The following is a 23,161-nucleotide window of genomic DNA, read 5'->3' as shown; positions in this document are numbered from 1 at the left end:
ATATTGGAGTGGGTTGCCATGCCCTCCTCCAGGGGATCTTCACAATTCAGGGATCGAACCCAGGTCTCTCACATTGCAGACAGATTCTTTACGGTCTGAGTCACCGGGGTAGCCCAAGAATACTGGAGTGGGTAACCCATCCCTTCTCCAGGGGATCTTCCCAACCCAGGAATCGAACCAGGGTCTCCTGCACTGCAGGCAGATTCTTAACCAGTTGAGCTACCAGGGAAGACCCTTTCTCTGTGACAGATACTGGGTTATATGACAGATGGTTACATGCTAAATTTCTTACAGAAACTGCCAAGCTATTTTCCAGAGTGACTGTACCATTTTACATTCCCACCAATATATGAATGATCCACTTTCTTTGCATCCTTGCCTGCATATGGTATTGTCATTTAAGAGAAAAAAAAAAAAAGTAGCCATTCTGATGGGTGTGCAATGGTATTTCATCGTGGTCTTAATTTGCATTTCCCTCATGACAGGGCTTCCCTGGTGGCTCAGAGGTTAAAGCGTCTGCCTGCAATGCGGGAGACCTGGGTTTGATCCCTGGGTCGGGAAGATCCCCTGGAGAAGGAAATGGCAACCCACTCCAGTACTCTTGCCTGGAGAATCCCATGGACAGAGGAGCCTGGTGGGCTACAGTCCACGGGGTCGCAAAGAGTCGGACATGACTGAGCGACTTCACTTTCATGACAGGTTATTCTGAACATCATGTCATATGTGTATCTGCCATCTGTACATCCTGTCAGTGAAATGTCTCTTTATGTCTTCTGTGCATTTTCAAATTGGATTCTTTGCTTTTAATTGTTGAATTTTGAGAATTTTTTATACAAATTCTTTATAAAATTATTTATACAGTATTCTTGCCTGGAGAATCCCATGGACGGAGGAGCTTGGTGGGCTACAGTCCACGGGTCGCAAAGAGTTGGACACGACTGAGTGACTTCATTTTCTTTCTTTCACTTTATACAAACAAGATATTTGTACTTTGTTGGATACGTGATTGGTAAATATTCTGCTAGCTTGACTTTTCATCCTCATAACAAGGTCTTTGCAGAAGAAAAGTTTTTAATTTTGATGAGGTCTAACTTATCAGTTTTTCATTTTATGGTTTGCATGTTTGGTGTCAAGTCTAAGAATTCTCTGCTGAATGCTAATCTGAACCTGAAACCCAAACATTTGGTACAATTCTTCAGTCAAACCAACTGAAACTGAAGAGACCTTTTTTAGGAGTTTTTAAAGGATGAATTAAATTTCCTTGTTATAGGAATTGGTCCACTCTAAACTGCTAATCTATGTATGCAGAGTTGTTAACAATATTCCCTTATCGTCCTTTCTTTTAAAATTTACTTTTGGGTACACTGGGTCTTCATCACTGTGCCAGGCTTTTATTTAGTTGCAGTGAGCGGGGGGCTACTCTAGTTCTGGTGTGAGGGCTTCTCACTGAGATGGCTTCTCGTGTTGTGGAGCACGGGCTCTACAGAGAGCACAGGTTTCAGTAACTGTGGCACACAAGCTTAGCTGCCCTGTCATATGTGGATCCAACTCATGTCCTTAGTGATGGCAGGCAGATTCTTAACCACTGGACCAGCAGGGAAGTCTCCTTATTATCCTTTTGCTGTTTGCAGAGTCTATGGTCAAATCCACTGTTTCATTCCTGACACTGGTAGTTTGTGTTTTCTCTCATTTTTCCCTTTCATCAATCTTAGTAGAGGTTTGTAAGTTTTACTGACCTTTCCAAAGAACTACCTCTTTGTTTTATTGTTTTCTCTACTAATTTTTTCTAAAAATTAACATGAACTTCAAAATTAGGTGATTTTTACATCACTTTTAAAAATTCATGTTATTTTTCCTCTGCAGCTAGCGACCCAGCTTCGGATACTGAATTAAGAATACGGTATATAAAACAGACAGGAGAAACAGGACAATCAAAAGTTATTAATTTTATAATTTTGCACTCACCAAAGTAGAGGTACCATTAGTGAAAGAAACTGCACATTCATCTTCGTCACATTCATCTTTATCAAAATCGTCCAATTCTTCTTGTCTTGGTCTTTTGGCATTTCCAGGAGAGAAAAAATTTTCTTCCTTTCTTTTGGCCATCAGGTCTAAACAAATATTACAGTGACAATGAAGAAAGTCATGTAAAGCACCCATACAACTGTTTCATATATATATTAAAAAAAACTTAAAATCAGACATAGCTTAAATTTTAGTACTATATTGATTCATTTTCACTTTAAGAAAAAGTAAAATTATCATCTGTGTGGAGGGAGGGGGCCATGAGCCAAACAATGCGAGTGGTCACGAGAAGGTGGAAAGGTAAGGACACAGGTACTCAAGAACCTCTGCAAAGGAACATATCCCTCCTGCTCTCTTGATTTAAGCCCAGGCAGACATGTCAGACTTCTCACTACAGAAGTAGATAATAAATTCTTGTTTTAAAAAATCTGTATATGCAACACTAGAAGATTTTACGTCAGAGGGATTCATGATGGAGGTTTTTATTGATACGGACCTATCTAAGTATTTTAACTCCTAAGCTCACAAAAAGTAAACGGTTTTATTTGTGAAACTGTGGATCCACTGATGAGATGGTAAATGCCTTCTGAACTTACTCCACAGCAATCATCCAATTTTTATAAGTTATAAAGTAATACTGAATCATATAAAATTAATATTAATTATTTCCCCAAAGAAGCATATTTGTAGTGGCCTGTATAGTCCACAGAGTCGCAAAGAGTCTGACAAGAAACAGTGACTTTCACTTTCACTTTTGCCTAGCACTAGAAGAGAAGGGAAAGGCAAAGGAGAAAAGGAAAGATATACCCATTTGAATGCACAGTTCCAAAGAATAGTAAGGAGAGATAAGAAAGCCTTCCTCAGCGATCAATGCAAAGAAATAGAGGAAAACAACAGAATGGGAAAGACTAGAGATCTCTTCAAGAAAATCAGAGATACCAAGGGAACTTTTCATGCAAAGATGGGCTCGATAAAGGACAGAAATGGTATGGACCTAACAGAAGCAGAAGATACTAAGAAGAGGTGGCAAGAATACACAGAAGAACTATACGAAAAAGATCTTCGTGACCTAGATAATCACAATGGTGTGATCACTCACCTAGAGCCAGACATCCTGGAATGTGAAGTCAAGTGGGCCTTAGGAAACATCACTACGAACAAAGCTAGTGGAGGTGATGGAATTCCAGTTGAGCTATTTCAAATCCTAAAAGATGATGCTGTGAAAGTGCTTCACTCAATATGCTAGCAAATTTGGAAATCTCAGCAGCGGCCCCAGGACTGGAAAAGGTCAGTTTTCATTCCAATCCCAAAGAAAGGCTATGCCAAAGAATGCTCAAACTACCACACAATTGTACTCATCTCACATGCTAGTAAAGTAATGCTCAAAACTCTCCAAGCCGGGATTTGGCAATATGTGAACCGTAAACTTCCATATGGTCAAGCTGGTTTTAGAAAAGGCGGAGGAACCTGAGATCAAATTGCCAACATCCGCTGGATCATAGAAAAAGTAAGAGTTCCAGAAAAACATCTACTTCTGCTTTATTGACTATGCCAAAGCCTTTGACTGTGTGGATCTCAACAAACTGTGGAAAATTTTTAAAGTGGTGGGAATACCAAACCATCTGATCTGCCTCCTGAGAAATCTGTATTCAAGTTAGGAAACAACAGTTAGAACTGGACATGGAACAATAGACTGGTTCCAAATCGGGACAGGAGTATGTCAAGGCTACATATTGTCACCGTGCTTATTTAACTTCTGTGCAGAGTACATCATGAAAAATGCTGGGCTGGATGAAGCACAAGTGGGAATCAAGACTGCCAGGAGAAACAGTAATAACCTCTGATATGCAGGTGACACCACCCTTATGGAAGAAAGCAAAGAAGAACTAAAGAGCCTGTTGATGAAAGTGAAAGAGGAGAGTGAAAAAGTAGGCTTAAAGCTCAACGTTCAGAAAACTAAGATCATGGCATCTGGTCCCATCACTTCATGGCAAATAGATGAGCAAGCAATGGAAACATTGAGACTTTATTTTGCAGGGGGCTCCAAAATCACTGCAGATGGTGACTGCAGCCGTGAAATTAAAAGACGCTTACTCTTTGGAAGGAAAGTTATGTCCAACCTACACAGTAAATTTAAGAGCAGAGACATTTCTTTGCCAACAAAGGTCTGTCTAGTCAAGGCTCTGGTTTTTCCAGTGGTCATTGATGGATGTGAGAGTTGGACTATAAAGAAAGCTGAGCACCGAAGAATTGATGCTTTTGAAGAAGACTCTTTTGAGAGTCCCGTGGACTGCAAGAAGATCCAGTCCATCCTAAAGGAAATCAGTCCTGAATATTCACTGGAAGGACTGATGCTGAAGCTGAAACTCCAGTACTTTGGGTGCCTGATGTGAAGAACTGACTCATTGGAAAAGACCCTGATGCTGGGAATAACTGAAAGCAGGAGAAGGGGACAGCAGAGGATGAGATGGTTGGATGGCATCACCAACTCAATGGTCACGTGTCTGAGTAAACTCCAGGAGTTGGTGATGGACAGGGAGGCCTGGCGTGCTGCATTCCATGGGGTAGCAAAGAGTTGGATACGACTGAACTGAGTAGTGTCACTTCACTGTTCTCTAATAAGTAACCCAGGCTAATTATCTAGGTTTTTTTTGTTTTTACCAATATTCCTTAAAATTTGCCTGTAGAAAATTAACATCATCAAGCTTTTCTAAACATAAAAGCCACACCTTAAGTCCAAGTTGATGGTCTTTTGTTGAAATGAAATGGTATCATTACTTGAACTGCTGCTTTCATTTTTCTCTTAAAAATTCTCTTAGAGCCCTAAAGTGATAGGTACCTAATAACTGTTTGCTGAGTAATGAGAAACATCCACAGCACAGGTAACAAAAATTTCTAAGATACAAGAATATGAAAAATAGTTCTACTTTCAATCTGTTTGCTGCTGCTGCTGCTAAGTCACTTCAGTTGTGTCCGACTCTGTGCGACCCCATAGACGGCCTCCTACCAGGCTCCTCTGTCCCTGGGATTCTCCAGGCAAGAACACTGGAGTGGGTTGCCATTTCCTTTTCCAATGAATGAAAGTGAAAAGTGAAAGTGAAGTCGCTCAGTCGTGTCCGACTCTTAGTGACCTCATGGACTGCAGCCTACCAGGCTCCTCCACCCATAGGATTTTCCAGGCAAAAGTACTGGAGTGGGGTTCAATCCGTTTAGGTACCCCCAGAACTATATCACAGCAGGTTTGTGCCACGTATCTGGGCAGCAGGGGATTAAATGACATTTTCTCTCTCATTAATTCGGACTGAAAGATTCAACTCAGTCCTCAGTAGAAAAAAGGATAGTTCACCTTGATGATGTATGGATGGCAAGGAAGCCGGTCAGACATGTAGGTGTGTGCTGGGAGGCCAGTGGAGTATGTTACAAAGACAACAAGAAATAGATCAAAGTGGGAGAATAAGGACTTTAAAGCACAAATGAGAGAGAGGAGGAGGGCAGGGGAGAGATACATACAGTGCTTAATTTTTATCCACTGCCCTCCAAACTTATACTGACAGAAGCAATTTTGCAGAAATATCAAATATCTATACATATCTTGTTGGAACTGTTTTGGGGAACTATCTTTGACAAGTTTTATTATGACAATGCATGCTTCATTAAGTGAACTGGGTAGTTTCTCTATCTTTTAATGCTCTGCAATCACCACTATGGCATGACACTGAAAGGTTTTTTGAAAGTGAAAAAGAACTAACCTTAAAGCTATTAGATAGTGGAGACTATTTTAATTTTATGAAATCATTTCAATTTCTTTTTTTGTATACTGGTTATTACAGGTTGACTATAGATTCCTAGAACAAGTCTGCTGTAATTTTATTTTCCAGAACACTGATAATTTAAATCTTCAGATTTATTACACAAAATTACCTTGTTTTGTACAATCCTCAACTGTGGTCGTGATTCCTTTCACGTCAATTCTATTTAATTAATCTTTTTTCTCCCCAAAGTAGCTATTTACGTTTACCAAATCTAGTTTTTCTTTAACAAAAATATTTTAATACTTACTCATGTATTTTTAGACAATCAAATATAAGAGATACACAGTGGGGCTGGAGTTCAGAATTCTTTAACCCAAAGTGCAAGTTGAAAAAAGCAATCAGAAACTTCCACTTCTAGGAAGGTGGAACAGATGTATTTTCCCTATTCCTCTTGCTTAGTAAAACATTCTTGAAAATTATATACTATAAAACAAGCATAACACAGCTCTGAAAAAGGAGGTAGATTGGTAGGAAACTCACAATCCAAGGAAAGATGTCACGGTGGTTCACTGAGTTTTTGTTTTCCCTCAACTACTGCGGACTTGGAGAAGCCAGCAACAGGGGAAACACCAAGAGGCGCAGGGGGAAACAAAAGGCTTAATGAAAGCCTGTTCTCTCCAGACAAAAGGCCAGGAAAAGGAAGTCTAACAAGAAGACTTTCAGACAATAATCACTCTAGTCAAATACCATTAAAAGAACTGTTGTCCCTTCCTCACCGCCCCCTGCATCAGCAAAGGTCAAGTGGGTAGTGTGGACCTCCCTCTGGTGATGCTAAAAGGAGGCATCTCAACATCCCATCTGGCCCAGTGTCAGACAAGGCTGTGCAGGCCAAGTAGGGAGGCATGATAGGGGCATCTGATGAAGAACCTAGAGGTCTACCCCTAAGAGGGTGTAACAGGACGCTATAATACTTACTCCCACTCCCCACTGGATGTGTCAGAGGCCTTTTACCACTGCCTAGAGAAGCGAGGAGCACACCCCAGCCCAACAGCCACCTCAAGCCATGGAAAGAGCTCTGGTCAAGTTCCAGATGTGAGTCTCTGTGTCCATGGCCTAAGAAAACCAGAGGGCAGCAGTTCTCAAAGGTTGCAGTGTCTTAAAAAGTACCAAGGACCTCAGAGGGCTTTTGTTTCTATCAATATTGACCGTATTATAAATTAAAACTGAAAAAAAAATTAAAACAACCCACAAGTACACACTGTATCAGCCATCAGAGCAATGACATCATCACATGTCTATAACCTCTAGAAAACTCCACTGTGTAGTTACAAGTGAATGAAAGTAAAAAAGGGAAATAACATCTTATGATTATTATGAGAACAATTTTGATCTTGTAGCCCCTCTGAAACAGTCTCATGGATCCCTGGACTACATTCGGCAAACTGCTACTGCAGGGAATACTATAAGCATGCCCATTACATACTGCCATAAATGACAAGGCACAGCTACCAGTAATAAAGTTAGGGCAGCAGAGAAGCCAGCCATAGAATGACTGGTAGATTTGATATTCAAAGTGTGGTCCAAGGACCAGCAAGCAGCATCTACATCTCCTAGGAACACGATAGATATCCAGAATCTCAGACTTCAATTTAAAACAAGTGAATCTGAATCTTCATTTTAACAAGGTCTTGGATGACTCACAAGTACATTAAGTCTGAGAAGAACTGTTGTAAACAACATTAAAAATTTAGGACTTTATCCTGTCCTGAAGGCAACAAGGAACCTAATGTATCATGATAAATCAAATACCATTTAAAGGGAATATTAGTTAACATCCAAAGGACATTTAACCTAAACAAATGCCTTTTGAGAGAGTACTAGCATTATACTCACAATTACCTAATATTCACCATCTTTCTGACAAGTAACTTAGTGTTTATTTTGATCTCTTACACAAGTCAGAACTTGAAAATCAAACATAATTTTCAAATTATTTAATAGCAAGAATTAATATACATTAATTTCAGCTAACTTAAATTCCCTAGAATACTACCAGGCTAGTATTTTCCCAACACTGCCTTTCCTCCCACCCATACCTGTTTCTTACTCAATTACAGTCATTTATTTATCACAGAAGAGCAAAGAAGCAGCATTACTTCTTCATTTTCCCAATATTAAATGTCCTTTTAGACAGTTTTTATTAATGCTTAATACATGAATTTGCAGTTAGCTGACACTCAGACATCAGCTGATTGATCTTAGTATTTTACCACTAGAAAACGGTCGTTTTTCAAGTAAAATCAGGGGGAGGAAGGGGAACGAAGGTACGTGTGATTAGCTTCTCATAATCAATGTGAGATCCTATACAAGACAGAATACAGCGCGCTACATGACGACAATGTTTTTTTATTTGCTGTACTTAGCCTGGGATTTGCAGTTTGCTGTTAGGTTGCCATGACAACATGCATCTAACAGACACTGAAAGATCCAACCTTTAAAAACAGGAATCATTCTATAATTTAATGATAATGGACTTTTAAAAACACACATGAATGTCCTGAGACTTAAATACAGGTTACAACAGTAGAACTGTTTCTAATATGCTAAAAAGATAATATAAACAGATGTAAAGAAAAATACTTTTAATATCCTGTAAAACATAAAAATAGGGGGGGAAAAAAAGCTCCTCTGGGATTTTCAATACATTCATAAAGCTCTTCATGGTATTCAATATTTATTTACAATAAAAAAATTCAAAATTAAGGAACATACTACTTATCTCTTGCAGAATGCAAGCTCCTTCAAAGCAGGAATAGTAACAAATATGATTATCAAGAAAAAATAAGTTCAAGAAGAAAGAAAAATCAATCACCAAGGGTTAATATAGAAAGCATATACACAGGAAATTTGAAAGACCAAAAGCATTTTCACACAGGATTATAAATTTCTAAATTTTCCATTTTAATGTACCTAGTAATTCATACTTCCCATTAATATCAAAGTAGGGGCTAACAGCAGTGAGAACAGTCATAACAGAATTGGAAATGTCAATAGAAAACAGAGGTTTTAAAAAAAGGTAAATTGCTACTGCTTCTGAATCTGCCATGGACTATTTACCTCATTCCCAATTCCACTCCTACCACACCAAAGACAAACTCATTCTGCATTAAACCACCTCATTTTTAATGTACTGAAATATAAGCACACTGCTTGGAATATATACATGAGATGCAACAGATAATAAATAAGTAAGTGAAAAAATTCATTAGTCCACCCATCAAACAATTATAGGTGAGCAAAACTCAGGTAATAAAATCTGAACACTCAGATTTGTGTTTTTAAAAAATCCCTGTGGCCTCAATATAGAGCACAAATATAAGAGTGAGAATAAAGGCAAAACAGACCAGTCTCTAAAGGACAAGCAGTGTTGAACCAGCAGTGGCATGCACACCAATGTTCACTGCACCATTATTACAACAGCCAACATACGGAAGCAAAATAATGTCCCTCAACAAATAAATGGATAAAGACACGCTACACATAGACATCCGACATCCACAGATCATAGAAAAAGCCGGAGAATTCCAGAAAAACATCCACTTTTGCTTCACTGACTATGCTAAAGCCTTTGACTGTGTGGATCACAACAAACTGTGGAAAATTCTTAAAAAAGATGGAATACCGGACCACCTTCCCGGCCTCCTGAGAAACCTGTATGCAGGTCAAGAAGCAACAGTTAGAACCAGACATGGAACAATGGACAGGAATATCAAGGATGTATGTTGTTACCCTTCTTATTTAACTTATATGCAGAGTACACCACATGAAATGCCAGACTTGATGAATTACAAGCTGGAATCAAGACTGCTGGGAGAAATATCAACAATCTCAGATATGCAAATGATACCACTTTAACGGCAGAAAGCAAAGAGGAAATGAACAGCCTCTCAATGAGGAAGAAAGAGGACAGTGAAAAAGGTGGCTTAAAACTCAAAGTTCAAAAATGGCATCTGCTCCCATCACTTCATGGCAAATACATGGGGAAAAAGTGGAACAGCGGTAGATTTTATTATCCTGGGCTACAAAATCAATGCCGATAATGACTGTAGCCATGAAATTAAAAGACGATTGCTTGTTGGAAGGAAAGCTATGACAAACCTAGACAGCGTATCAAAATGCACAGACATCACTTTGCTAACAAAGGTCTGTATAGTCAAAGCTATGGTTTTTCCAGTAGTCATGTACAGATGTGAGAGCTGTAATGTAAAGAAGGCTGAGCACTGAAGAACTGATGCTTTCGAACTGTGGTACTAGAGAAGACTCTTCAGAGTCCCTTGGAATGCAAGGAGATCAAATCAGTCAATCCTAAAGGAAATCAATTCTGAATATTCACTGGGAGGTCTGATGCTAAAGCTGAAATTCCAGTATTTTGGCCACCAGATGCAAAGAGCTGACTCACTGGAAAAGATCATGATGCTCGGAAAGACTGAGGACAGCAGAAGGGGACAAAAGAGGATGAGATGGTTGGATGGCATCACTGACTCAACAGACATAAGTTTGAGCAAACTCCAGGAGATGGTGAAGGACAGGGAAGCCTGCACCCCTGGAGTGCTGCAGACATTAGGACTGCAAAGAGTCAGACAGGACTTAGTGACTGAACAACAAAACACATACACACAATGGAATATTATACAACTGTTAAAAAGAAACCTTGCCATTTGTAACAACATAGGTATTGCTGTTGTTGTTTAGTCACTAAGTCATGTTTGAATATTTTTTGACCACATGGACTGTAGTCCATCAGGCTCCTCTGACCATACGATTTCCGAGCCAAGAATACAGGAGTGGGTAGCCATTTCCATCTCCACAGGATCTCCCCACCCCAGGGATCAGACTCCAATCTTCTGCATTGGCAGGTGGATTCTTTACCAGTGAGCCACCTGGGAAGCCCCAAAGGGTATTATATTATATGAAATAACTCAGACAGAGGAAGACAAATACTCATATGACCTCACTTATATGTTAAATCTAAAAATCAAAAGAAACAAACAAAATGAAAACAGATTCTGATACAGAGAACAAATGGATAATTGCCAGAAAGGGGGAGGGGGGGAAGCAGGGGAGTGAAATAAGTGAAAGGGATTAAGAGGTACAAACCTTTTAATTCTCAACATCCTTATAAGTGATCCCTTACTTTACAAAAGGGGATACTGAAGCTCATTTAAAAGATACCCAAATTTATGTAGGTATATCTTAGCAGAGCCTAGATCCAAACCCAGGTTGTCAAAACCCAAAATCAAACTTCTTTAATGTCCAGGTTCCACCTGGCATGAACTGAGTTGAACCAAGTTTGACTATTTATAGGAAGTGAAATTGTCTGTTCATCTTGTTCTTCCTTTGGTAATGTATAAAACTATGTGATATGTCCCTCTAATGTTGGGCTTGCTGTATAAAATTTTATCTTGTGTTTAATTTTCAGAAACAATCTTTACTCTTAATAGTAATTGCTATCATCAGTAGACTGAGGTTTGGAAATGATTCATTCATTTTTCTTGAAAACATTGAGTTTGAAGTGCTTCTAGGAAATTGAGATGGATAGGCCAGTAGGCAGCAAAATAATAGAGTTAGATTCTAGTAGAGGCTTCCCAGGTGGCTCAGCGGTAAAGAATCTGCCTGCCAATGCAGTCGACTCAGGTTTGATCCCTGGGTTGGGAAGATCCCCTGGAGACGGAAGTGGCAACCCACTCCAGTATTCTTGCCTGGAAAATCCCATGGACAGAGATGCCTGGCGGGCTAGTCCATGAAGTCACGAAAGAGTAGGACAAGACTCAGCATCAAGACAATAAAAAAGACGTAGATTTGGCAGTGGCACTAAGAAAGTCACAGGGACTATTCTGAATTTGTTCCCCAGGGAAACTGGTGAGTAAGATGTATCTCATTAACTAGTGAATAAAAAATTCTAAGTGTCTACACTTGACCCTCAGTCATCTGGACTTACATATGTATACATACATATATAACTGTGACGTTTAATTATGCCTTACACATAATACCTGCATGTGTGGGCACTCAGTTGTGTGACTCTTTGCGACCCCATGGACTGTGGCCCACCAGGCCCCTTTGTCCATGGAATTTTTCAGGCAAGAATACTGGAGTGGCTTGCCACTTCCTTCTCCAGGGGATCTTCAGGACAAAGGAAATGAACCCAGGTCTCAAATCTCCTGCATTGGCAGGTAGGTTCTTTACCAGCTGAGCCACCAGTTCCTGAAAGTAAACCAAGTATGGCTTTGACTATTTCTCCTAACTTAGATCTAAAAATGATCATCAAGATTTAGGCAGGTTTTATACAAAATTCCACATCTACTCAGTAAAATAAAGTCAGTAAAATAAAAAACCAGGCTCCTCTGTCCATAGGATTCTCCAGGCAAGAATACTGGAGTGGGTTGCCATTTCCTTCTCTAGGGGATCTTTCTGACCCAGGGGGACCGAACCCAGGTTGCCTGCATTGCAGGCAGATTCTTTACCATCTGACGCGCTGGGGAAGCCCAACTACAGAATAGAAACTGAAATTTACAGAGGTGGTACCAACCTGTTCAGGGTCACACAACACTGGTTCTTATACAAAAACATGTAAAAAGTAATATTCTGGTAATCTCCAAACTTCTTTGTACTTAGTGGCATTCAAGGGAAAAAAAAGCGGAAAACTGTAAACACACATTCCTACAGGAAATAATTACTCTGCATATTTCTCACAGTAAAAGGAGATAAAGTCAATCTAAGTATTTCTAACATGCTCCCTTACCACCCATATACACCAGTGCATAAGCTAGTGAGTATTTTAAAAGACTACACAGCAACCATCTAAAAGTCTGGAAATTTGGACTTTTTCTTCTTTTGAATATATTCCAGAATAGCTTGTATTTAGAACACTCCCTTTCAATCTCACGACATATACAGAGTAGCAAGCACTCAGATAAGTTCCGTGTTCAGGGTTTAAACACCAAATAGTTGCTCCCGTAGGAATTAGCACAGCACCCTCTTATGCCCCAAAGTGTCCTGCAGCCCTTCCTCCACCCTTGAGCTCAGTGTTCTGGAATTCCGAGTACTGATTCTTCTCCAATTCATCTCCACAAGAAAATAAGGGGGAAAGAAATGCCATCATAAACTTCCAAACGTCACAATTTAAATTTTCGTAGGTAACAGTTTTGCGTTCTCCTGAAACTGGGATTTAGCAACAAAGCCACCTTCAGGGATATTTACACATATCTCTTAAACGTAGTTAAGTTGTTACTTGTAAGGGGTCATCAGAGGGGGTGATAAGAACCCAATTCCCGAGCCTACACTCATCCCCCTGACCCTTCTCCCCCTCAAACCACTCATCAAAGCCTAACGGGGGCCGTTCGGGGCCCGGCGCCGGGTTCCCTCAGGCTAGCCGGAGACGAGATTTTTCAAGCACCGCCGCCAGAGCCGTCCGAGGGAGGGGCCCGGCGGACACCGGCAAGTTTCCTGCGGCTGAAGGGACCCGCGCCGCCGGCGGAGAGGGTGCGGAGATCACCGCCGGCCGTTGACCCGCGCGCCCTAGGCACCGCCGCGGCTCCAAAGACCCGGCCGCCAGCGGGTGGGCTGAGGGAGGGCGCCGGCCAAGGGAGGATCCGAAGCAAGAGAGAGCGACGGAGCGCGCCCTTAGCCTACCTCCAACAAGTCGAAGTCTCCCCCAAGGAAACCCCGATCGGCGGGACTGCCGCCGCAGCACAGGACGCTAAAGCCACGTTAGTGGACTCTCGCAGTCGGCCCAGCAGCCGTTGGTCCCCGAGACACCGCGCGCCCACCAAGGGAGAAGGCAGGAGCCCCGCCGCCCCCGGCCCCCACCTCGGGACTCTCCGCGCCTGCGCCCCGCCCCCCCCTCCGCCCGCCGGGACTCCGCCCGCGCGTGCGCGCTGCGGGGTTTTCGCGCCACTGGAGTCTAGGAGGCGGGGCCGGAAGTACCCCCTGGGCGGGCAGTGGGGATGCTGGGAGGAGCGCCGGGGCTCTGCGACTGTGGGATGGGCGGAGGGGTCGGGGCGGGTGAGTTGCTTAACTGCAAGCGGGAAGAAAAAAAAACCACCCTGGAACCCCAACGGCGGCTACAGTTCCGCGCATGCGTACAGCGACTGGCTGGGCGCCGCCGCGGAGTGTACGGCCGCGGTCGCGGAAAGGCGGTAGTCACTTCCCGGAAGAGGCGGAGCCGCGTGGCTGAGGCGCCGCATTCAAGTGGTTTCCGGGGAGCCTTCCGGGCCTGAGTGCTAAGCCTCTGAACTCTAGGCTTTGCTTGGGGAGGGATAAAGGAAGTTTTCGTTTTCTTTCTTTCTTTCTTTTTTTTTTTTTTGAGTAGAGGAACATTTAGAAACTTGGAGGCAGCAGTAGTTAGAATTCAGACCAAACTGGTAAATGACAGAAGGGGCGTCTTTCCAAAATCCAAGGAAGCAGGGTTGTCCGGGTAAGTCCCTCGCGGATCTGTGGAGAGACAGCCCCGCCCAGGCCCCTCTACCCGCTCCTTTGCAATCTAAGGGCGATTGCAAGCTGGTTGGAGGCGAGCTCTATGCTCGCGTTCCTATCTCGGCCGCCCCTCCTTCCAGGACACCGCCCGCGGTTCTCTCTGGGTCCAGTAGGACCGCGGCCCGGAACTCCCGGCCGGGCCCCGGCTCTCCGAGCCCGGGGTCTCCCCGCCCCACGGCTCGCCCCTGCGGGGGAGATGTCCGTCGCCGCTAAGCACAGAGCCGAGGCCCTGGGTCCCAAATGGTCTTGCCCGGGCCCCGTGGGGCAAAGTCCCACGCCAGGTGCGAGGCCATCCTGGGCGAGCCTTTCTCGATCACCCTGTGGGCACACTTGGGTGTTCCTCCTTTTCGGTGTTAACTCTGAAAATAACTTCCCTCATAGCAACTACCTTAAGGCTTTGTGGTTGTTTGTATATACAATCTTTCTTTCCCGCCCCCACTCCCACCAGCTCGTGCCTGGTTTACATTGTAAACCCTCTCAATAAACATCGGAACTAAAGAAAGTGTAAATTCCTTGGCTTAGCTTTCAGTACTTTACTTTCCACTTCTGCCTTTACACAACTCTTCGCGTGACATGCTAATCTAGCTATGTAATCCACTTTCTATACTCCAACACTTCCTTTCTAGATGGAAAAAAGATATTTACCGCTAACCCAGAACACCCCCAAAGAAACTGATGTCAAACTTAGGGTCTCCAATAAAAAAAATTCCTACCCCTTTACTTCTAAAGATAATCAAATATATGCTCCTATCCTAGCCCTTGTCATGACACACATATGACATAGTCAAAATAGATGAAAACTCTACAGCCTCTGACCGAAGTGGTCCTTGGTAAGAGATGGGAAACAGGGTTGGGAGGTCTCTGCTTAGCTGTCGCTTCCTTTAGGAAGCCTTCCTTGATGCCCTACACTAGGTAAGCTGCCTTCTTCAGATCTGTATGCTCGTCTTCCTCTATCTAGCCTTACTTCAGTGCCTATACTTGTCTCATTGTTGAAATTCCCTTTTTAGCTCATCTAACCACAGTCCTTAAATGCAGGGCTTGATCTTTTTCCCTATTGTATTTCCAGCAGCAAGATAAGTTCTGGTAAATTATAAGCATTTAATAAGTGTTTACTAGTTAAGCCTGGGTTATATTATACTTTAAGCCTGGGTTATATTATGCTTCAAAGTTTAGGCTAAATTCAGATGAAAATAAAACAATAAACATAGCATTAATTAGTGAAATTATGTGGTATATCCTGTACAGTATAATCCTGTACGGAAATAAATTTTATACAGTTTACCAAACTTTATATGAAAATACAGTTATCTACGTGAGAATTGGGAAATTAAAAGTATTTCCTTCTTTATCATTAAAAAAGATTTCTAATGTTTATGCCTGAAATATGGAGAAGGAAATGGCAGCCCACTCCAGTATTCTTGCCTGGAAAATCCCAGGGACAGAGGAACCTGATGGGCTGCTGTCTATGGGGTTGCACAGAGTCGGACACGACTGAAACGACTTAGCAGCATGCCTGAAATAAAACTGGAAAACTGTTAGTTTATTAAAATGTCTATTTTTGCATAAATAAAACCATTGACCTCTTTTTGTGTTCTTTAAATTTGATTCATTAGTGGAATTAGCAAGGTTCTGTGCTTTTCTCACCTCATTCAGTTTTATAATTAACCAATAAAAGCTTATTAGCTTTTAAAGAAGTTTTAGGAGCATAAACTGATTTATGGGCACCATATGGTTACATCAAAGGATTTGGTTTTGTTTTAATCTGAAGGGGATTCTTAAGCTCTTTCTTTAAACTAGAAATCCATGTTTTTTCCACCAAGTGATAATAATCTGAAATAGAGTTTAAATACCAGGCTATCAAAATTGATGATGAGATTCAAAGAATGTCAGAATCTTGTAATTCATCTGTTTTAACACCTCTTATTTTGTAGATGGGTTAAATGTCTTCCCAAGGTTACATATATAGTTAATGTATATCCAAGATCAAAATTCTATGTTTTCTATCCCAAGTCCAATGCTTTTTCACTAAAGCAAATAAATTGAAGCCACTAGTAAGGCTATAAAATTATTTGCTATGGGTTTCTCTGACATTCACATAAGTGTTCTTGCATCATATTAATTCTTAAGAATTAAGAGTATTTTAGGAGATTCTTTTTATATGAATACATTGATTGCATGAGCAGATTGATGTCAATGAAGTCATTATGTTATAAAATATGAGTAGAGATTCATCAAATCCTACACTACAAAACATTTCAAATTTCACCCTATTTAAATAAAAGTGGAACATAAAATTATACACAGTTTAGGTTGAGTTTGCTATGTATTATGTGCAGTGTTTTTAAATTTTACTTAATGCTGAGCTTATTTTCAAGTAACCTTTTAAGGTTGATCATGACCTCATGCAAGATCCATCAGTTCTATCTTTAAATGTAGTTGTACTTGGATATCTTAACAATTGTTACATTCTGTCCCTTTTTGGAACTTTAAATGCTTTATAGTCTTACCATAGCTACTTAGTATCACTTCAAAGGCAGAGCTGGTTCCAAGAAAGGGACAAAGAATGAAATGGCTTCTGTGTGTAGCTTCTAATGATTATGTAGGAGTAGGACGTAATAAAAAGTGGAAGCAGGGAGGCCAGATAGGAGACTGCAGAAAGAACTAAGGGAGTTTTCTTTAGAAATGCGGGTTTAGGGTGTTTTGGAGACAAGGGACTTGCTGATCAAGTTGCTGTTAGTAGAGAGAACAATCAAGAATGACTGCTAGGTTTTTGGCCTAAGCAACTGAGTATTTGGGAATGACTAAGGGTAGCTGCTGGTGATGTTTCTTAGTGCAATATTGCAATTCTATTTTGAAGCTCTGAATTCCTGCTACATTTAATCCGTACTAGGGCTATAAGGGGAGAAGGCAATGGCACCCTACTCCAGTACTCTTGCCTGGAAAATCCCATGGGCGGAGGAGCCTGGTAGGCTGCAGTCCATGGGGTCGCTAAGAGTCGGACTCGACTGAGCGACTTCACTTTCACTTTTCACTTTAATGCATTAGAGAAGGAAATGGCAACCCACTCCAGTGTTCTTGCCTGGAGAATCCCAGGGATGGGGGAGCCTGGTGGGCTGCCGTCTATGGGGTCGCACAGAGTCGGACACGACCAAAGTGACGCAGCAGACAGTTTTGAGGAGAGGTGGTGGAATCAAGAATTAGATACCTGTTGTCAGTTCAGTTCAGTAGCTCAGTCGTGTCCGACTCTGTGACCCCATGGACTACAGCACTCTAGGCTTCCCTGTCCATCACCACCTCCCGGAGCCTGCTCAAACTCATGTCCATATTGTGCATCCATGTAAAGATAAAGTAGGAGATTAGATTTTCTTTATCAATAACTTGGAGAAGGGAATTCCTTGACAGTCCAGTGGTTAGGACTGTGGGCTTCCATTGCAAGGGGCTTGTGTTGGGGAACTAAGATCCCTGTGCAGCTTAACCAAAGAAGGAGTACAGTTTACATTTCAGTCCTATACATAAATGTGTGTTTGTACATGACAAACAACACTGCACTATGTGACACCCAACACCCTTCATTCGTTACTATTTATTTATATATGTGCTGCTGCTGCTGCTGTTAAGTTGCTTCAATCGTGTCCGACTCTGTGTGACCCCGTAGACAGCAGCCCACCAGGCTCCACCATACCTGGGATTCTCCAGGCAAGAATACTGGAGTGCAGTCAACCTATGTGGTGAAAAGTTAGAGCCATGGTTGAAGGAGTGAGCTTTACATCTGGAAGGGCTGGAGAAAAGATGCACCTTGCCTGAGACCAGGTGACTTGTTCTTAGGTGTTCTGCAATAAACCAGAAAGTGTGACTCTCATCCCTAAAAAAGCCATACTGAAGTCATGTTTGATACTCAAGAACTCATAAAGTTATAGAACATTGCTTTTTATTGACCACATATTTAATTGAAATATGACTACATCCATATTTCGTTACTTAATATTTAGGCAAGACAATCTTGATTCTGGATCTGCTGCAATGTCACCCACATTCAATCTGTGGGCCTTGTGAAATAGTACAAGCACTGGAACCACCATTAGCTAATGCTTTCTTCTCTATTTAAATCTATAATATTCCTTCTAAAGTGACATATGAGTAAATGTTTGTGCAGCTCTTCATAAAATGAGTGTACAAAATACTACTTGTGGTAACACTGGCCACATTTAAAATTAAGATTCAGAAAAGCTCAGAGAAGGACAACCATGTTTCCAGCATTTATTTTCTTTGCAGTCATGTACAACTTGAGAGCATTTACTTTTACTATGGACTCTGTTAAAGGAGCAGACAATACGGTTACATTTTATTTAGAATGGTTTTACATTATGATGATAGTTTTTTGTCTTAATATGTTTTTGTATCTTTTCTTGTGTTTTTAGAATGAAATAAGGTCATTGACTCAGAGGATATGTTATATATCTGTCTAGTCCAAGCTATGGTTTTTCCAGTAGTATGGGTTTGAGAGTTGGACCATAAAGAAAGCTAATTGCCAAAGAATTGATGCTTTTGAACTGTGATGTTGGAGAAGACTCCTGAGAGTCCCTTGGATTGCAAAGAGATCCAACCAGTCAATCCTAAAGGAAATTGGTCCTGAATATTCATTGGAAGGACTGAGGCTGAAGCTGAAACTCCTATACTTTGGCCACCTGATGCGAAGAACTGACTCATTGGAAAAGACCCTGATGATGCTGGGAAAGATTGAAAGCAGGAGGAGAAGGGGATGACAGAGGATGAGATGGTTGGATGGCATCACTGACTCAATGGACATGAGTTTTGAGTGAGCTCTGGGAGTTGGTGATGAACAGGGAAGCTGGGTGTGCTTCAGTCCATGGGGTCGCAAAGAGTTGAACACGACTGAGAGATTGAACTGAACTGATCTGTTATATAGTCAGACTGAATCTTCAAATGCTACATAACAGTTTTTATCAAATAATAAAGGAAAAGAAAAACAGCTATAGATGTTTAATAAAGGAAAACTTGCATATAGAAAATACCAAAGCAGGTTATGGTAGCAGAGCTTAAGCCAATTTTTTTTTTAATACCATGTACATAGAAAACAGTTTAACATTAGTTTTTTTTTGAATAGTGAAACTGTGCTGCTGTACTCAGTTGCTTTAGTCATGTCCAACTCTTTGCAACCCCATGGACTGCAGCCCTCCCTACAGGCTCCTCTGTCCATGGGATTTCCCAGGCAAAAATACTGGAATGGTTGCTATGCCCTCCTCCAGGGGATTGTCTTGACTCAGGAATCAAACCTGCATCTCTTGCACTGCAGACAGATTCTTTACTGCTAAGGCACCAGGAAAGCCCGAATGGGACTATAGGTCATTTTAAAATATTTTTCTGTAAAAAGATGTATTTTCCCACAATGAACATGTGTGACATAATTTTAAAAGTCGATGCTCTTTTTTAGAAAAATAATTACCTATTCTTCAATTCTTCATTTTCTATCTCCCCTCCACTTCTCCGTCAGTTTTCCTTCATTAATCCTGTGTTTTTGTCTTTTGTTCATGTGTTTGCATTCTTCTTCTTTTTGTCTTTTTGTTTTTTCCTGATTATGATAGAGGACTAGTCCTATTCTCTCTTTAGGTATGTAGATTGAGGAGTGAATTCTCAACAAGACAAATACACATTACTAGATCCTTTGATTTTCTCTGCATTTGTTAGCTCTTATTATTCACTGGAGCAAAGCTAATTACCACCCTTTGGGATGAGGGTAATTTTTCCTTTTATTTTCCAGATTTCATGCAGTATTAATGTGACCATGTGAAAAATTTTATTGTCAGCCACTGCTACAGGCAGCGTGGAAAAGAAGGAAGAATGAAGAGGGACAACCATTGACATTTGGTGACTTTAAATTTTAAAGTAACTTTATTTTTCAGTAATACAGAGAAACATATTGGGTGACATGAGTGGATTTTAAGGACAAATTCAGCATGCTATATTCTGCTAATAACTTTTCAGTTGCTGCATCAGTATTTTTGTAGCCACTAAGTGTATTACCACCATTTTTAATGTTTCAGGTATTCTTGATTCATCTTGAAGAGCTGACCAGTAAAAGAAATGAGAATACTATTTATGAATCACCCCCAACTAGCTCAAAATACAGTCTAAATTTTTGTTCTGAGCTTCTATGTCTTTTGACAATCTTTTGAAAAGTTTGTTTCAAATAACAGATAACCACCAGGATGGGAGTAAATGACTTGTGGCAAATTTTGGAGCCTGTGAAACAACACGTACACTTGCACAGTCTCAGTGGGAAAACCATTGCAGTTGATCTGAGTCTCTGGGTATGTGAAGCACAGACAGTCAAAAAAATGATTGGGACAGTCATGAAGCCCCACCTCAGGTAAAGTAAACATTCTTAAAATATAGATAGGTGATGGCATAAGCAGTGGACATCTTGGTTTTGTTTCCAATTCATTTGTTTTGTTGTTGCCATTTTGCATTTTGAGATTTTAAAATGTATTAACATGGCCGCATTTGCCATCTCCATACTGTGTGTGTGCATGCTCAGTCAGTCAGTTGTGTCCAACTCTTTGCAACCCTGTAGACTGTAGCCCATCAGGCTCCTCTGGCCATGGGATTTTCCTGGCAAGAATACTGCAGTAGATTGCCATTTCCTCCTTCAGGAGATCTTCCTGACCCAGGGATTGAACACATGTCTCCTGCATTAACAGGCAGATTCTTTACCACTGAGCCACCTCGTACTGGTGACTCACAAATTTGTACCTCATACCCTTGAAGCTTCAGACTCATACCTGACTGCCTATTTAACATATCCCCTAGGATGTTTCAGTGACTAAAAGGCAGGAATTTGGGAGCCATTCTTCCCCTGCTTTACCTCTCCCCATATCCAATCCATCTGAAGTCTTGCCAGTTCCCCTTCCAGAATATATGTCGCATTCACAAACTTCTCTCCAGAAGCACTACCTCAGTGTATGGCAACGTCTCTTATATGCCCTGTTGAGATGAGGTTTTCACTAGCTTCCCTCCCTCGTATCTTGGCCTCCTCCTCCTCCAAACTATTTCCCACATAGCAATTAGAATAATCATAAATCTCCTTTGCTAAAAAAACAAGCAGTGGTTTCTCAGTTCAGTCCACTGAAAATCATAATAAATAAGACATTATTGCATGTAGCATTTTTGATACTAATGTCTTTGCCATTATGTCATTCTGCAATGTTGACTTCTGCTATTCATATATGATGATTAAAGTATCGTTAACTTTTTCTATTTCAGAAATCTATTTTTTCGTATCTCATATTTAACACTAATGGATGTAAAGCTGGTGTTTGTTATGGAAGGGGAACCCCCGCACCTGAAAGCTGATGTCATCAGTAAGAGGAATCAGGTCCGATATGGACCTTCTGGAAAAACATGGTCTCAGAAAACAGGGAGATCATATTTTAAGTCAGTCTTAAAGGAGGTAAGCATTCGGGCCTGATTCAATAATTCTGATTTGAATTAAAGAGTGTATTTTACTGTAATAAACTTTGTTGGTCAATATCTTTAATACTTACTGTCTTCACTAAAAGGCCAATGTGAATAGAGAAGAGAGTTTATGCTTTGGAGTGAAACTCGCCCATGTTCAAGTTCCGATTCTGGCATCTAGAAACGCTAGGGGCAAGATTTTTAAACTATCTTTGCCTCATTTCCTACTGTGTAAAATGAGGGTAGTAGTACTTTACAGGATTATAGTGAAAATTAGAGAAAATATAAATATATCTAAAGCAACTGGTACATAATTGGGACTTAATATGTTAAGTTTTATGAAACCTTCAGCACTTAACAAATTCCCAGAATAGCAGTCTCATTAATTCATACTTTACTCATCCAGGATTAATGATAGTTGATAGATAGAATTTGATTTGGCTTCCCTCAGGGCTTTGTAATTATAAAAAGGTATTATTTTAATATATTTATCTGTTAAAAAATATTATATATCTTAAAAAATATATATATAATAAGATAAAGTGTGTAAGTAAAACAATAGGAAGCTATAACCATTTTGTATCTTTTTAAATGTGTTTAATTTTTAAAGTTGCCATAATCATGCACAAGTGATTTTTATCTTGAACTTTTCACTTAACGTAGCATGCCCGTATTTCCCTATTACCATATTCTATTCAGAATTATTACTTGTAATGGTTGTACTTGAAATCATTCCCCATGATTGTATATTGTATATTGTTTGCTTTTCAGTTCTTCTCTATTATACATGAAATCGTGAGAAACATTTTTTTGTGAACATAGCTTTTTCTCGTGATTTGAAAATAAAATTACACAAAGTGGGCTTGATTGACTTAAGTTTAGAAAGGATTTTATAACTCTTGCCAACTACTTCCTGCCAATACAGATATGAGATAAGCAATTTCAGTGCGTACACAAAATCTTTGGATATTAGGAGTTTTATCTTTGTACTATTTAGTATGCAAAGTCAAAGACATTTTTTGGTTTATATAGTACATATAAATACATATAATACATAGTTATATGTCATATTCTTTTAATGGTGAGGTTAAACATTAAGTTAGTTTGAGTCCTTCTGTAAGTAATGAACAGCATGTCCTTTTCCCGCTTAACCTTTTTGAGGTTTTACTTTTTGTTTTGTTCAGTTTCTTTATAGGCTAAGGATATAAACCTTTTATGATATTTGTTTTGAGTTCACATCCCTGTTTTTCTTCTTAAATGTTGGTTAAAAGTTTAATTTCTTTTAAAAGACATTGCACAAATTAATAAGCTTTTTTCTCCAGAAGTTTTGTCCATTTTTTTTTCTATTTTTTATTTTCATGTGATTAAAAAAAGTA

At 40.4% G+C, this 23,161-nt stretch overlaps 2 protein-coding genes across 5 annotated transcripts in view; one reads left to right on the top strand and one right to left on the bottom strand.

The window, feature by feature from the left end:
• Positions 1–13,666, bottom strand: part of SMC6 (structural maintenance of chromosomes 6) — a 74,695-nt gene extending 61,029 nt beyond the window's left edge. The window contains exons 1-2 of one of the 2 annotated variants that reach the window (XM_055540886.1): positions 13,470–13,666; positions 1,966–2,111 (exon numbers count right to left, since the gene is read on the bottom strand). In XM_055540886.1, coding sequence (XP_055396861.1) covers positions 1,966–2,106 — 141 coding nt within the window. In that variant the 5' untranslated portion in view covers positions 2,107–2,111; positions 13,470–13,666. Of the gene's footprint in view, positions 1–1,965; positions 2,112–13,469 lie in introns of those variants that run through there. The other variant, XM_055540887.1, reaches the window with a different exon arrangement.
• Positions 13,667–13,861: 195 nt separating this feature from the next.
• GEN1 (GEN1 Holliday junction 5' flap endonuclease) overlaps positions 13,862–23,161 on the top strand; it is a 30,746-nt gene continuing 21,446 nt past the window's right edge. The window contains exons 1-5 of one of the 3 annotated variants that reach the window (XM_055540884.1): positions 13,867–14,253; positions 18,731–19,128; positions 20,092–20,198; positions 20,528–20,700; positions 21,594–21,780. In XM_055540884.1, coding sequence (XP_055396859.1) covers positions 20,540–20,700; positions 21,594–21,780 — 348 coding nt within the window. In that variant the 5' untranslated portion in view covers positions 13,867–14,253; positions 18,731–19,128; positions 20,092–20,198; positions 20,528–20,539. Of the gene's footprint in view, positions 14,254–18,730; positions 19,129–20,091; positions 20,217–20,527; positions 20,701–21,593; positions 21,781–23,161 lie in introns of all 3 variants that reach the window. The other 2 variants (XM_055540885.1, XM_055540883.1) reach the window with 2 other exon arrangements.

Source organism: Bubalus kerabau, chromosome 11 (genome assembly GCF_029407905.1).
Source record: "Bubalus kerabau isolate K-KA32 ecotype Philippines breed swamp buffalo chromosome 11, PCC_UOA_SB_1v2, whole genome shotgun sequence".
NCBI classification, from domain to species: domain Eukaryota; kingdom Metazoa; phylum Chordata; class Mammalia; order Artiodactyla; family Bovidae; genus Bubalus; species Bubalus kerabau.
The sequence above is the reverse complement of the archived record's forward strand: the minus strand, read 5'-3'. Positions and strand labels throughout refer to the sequence as shown.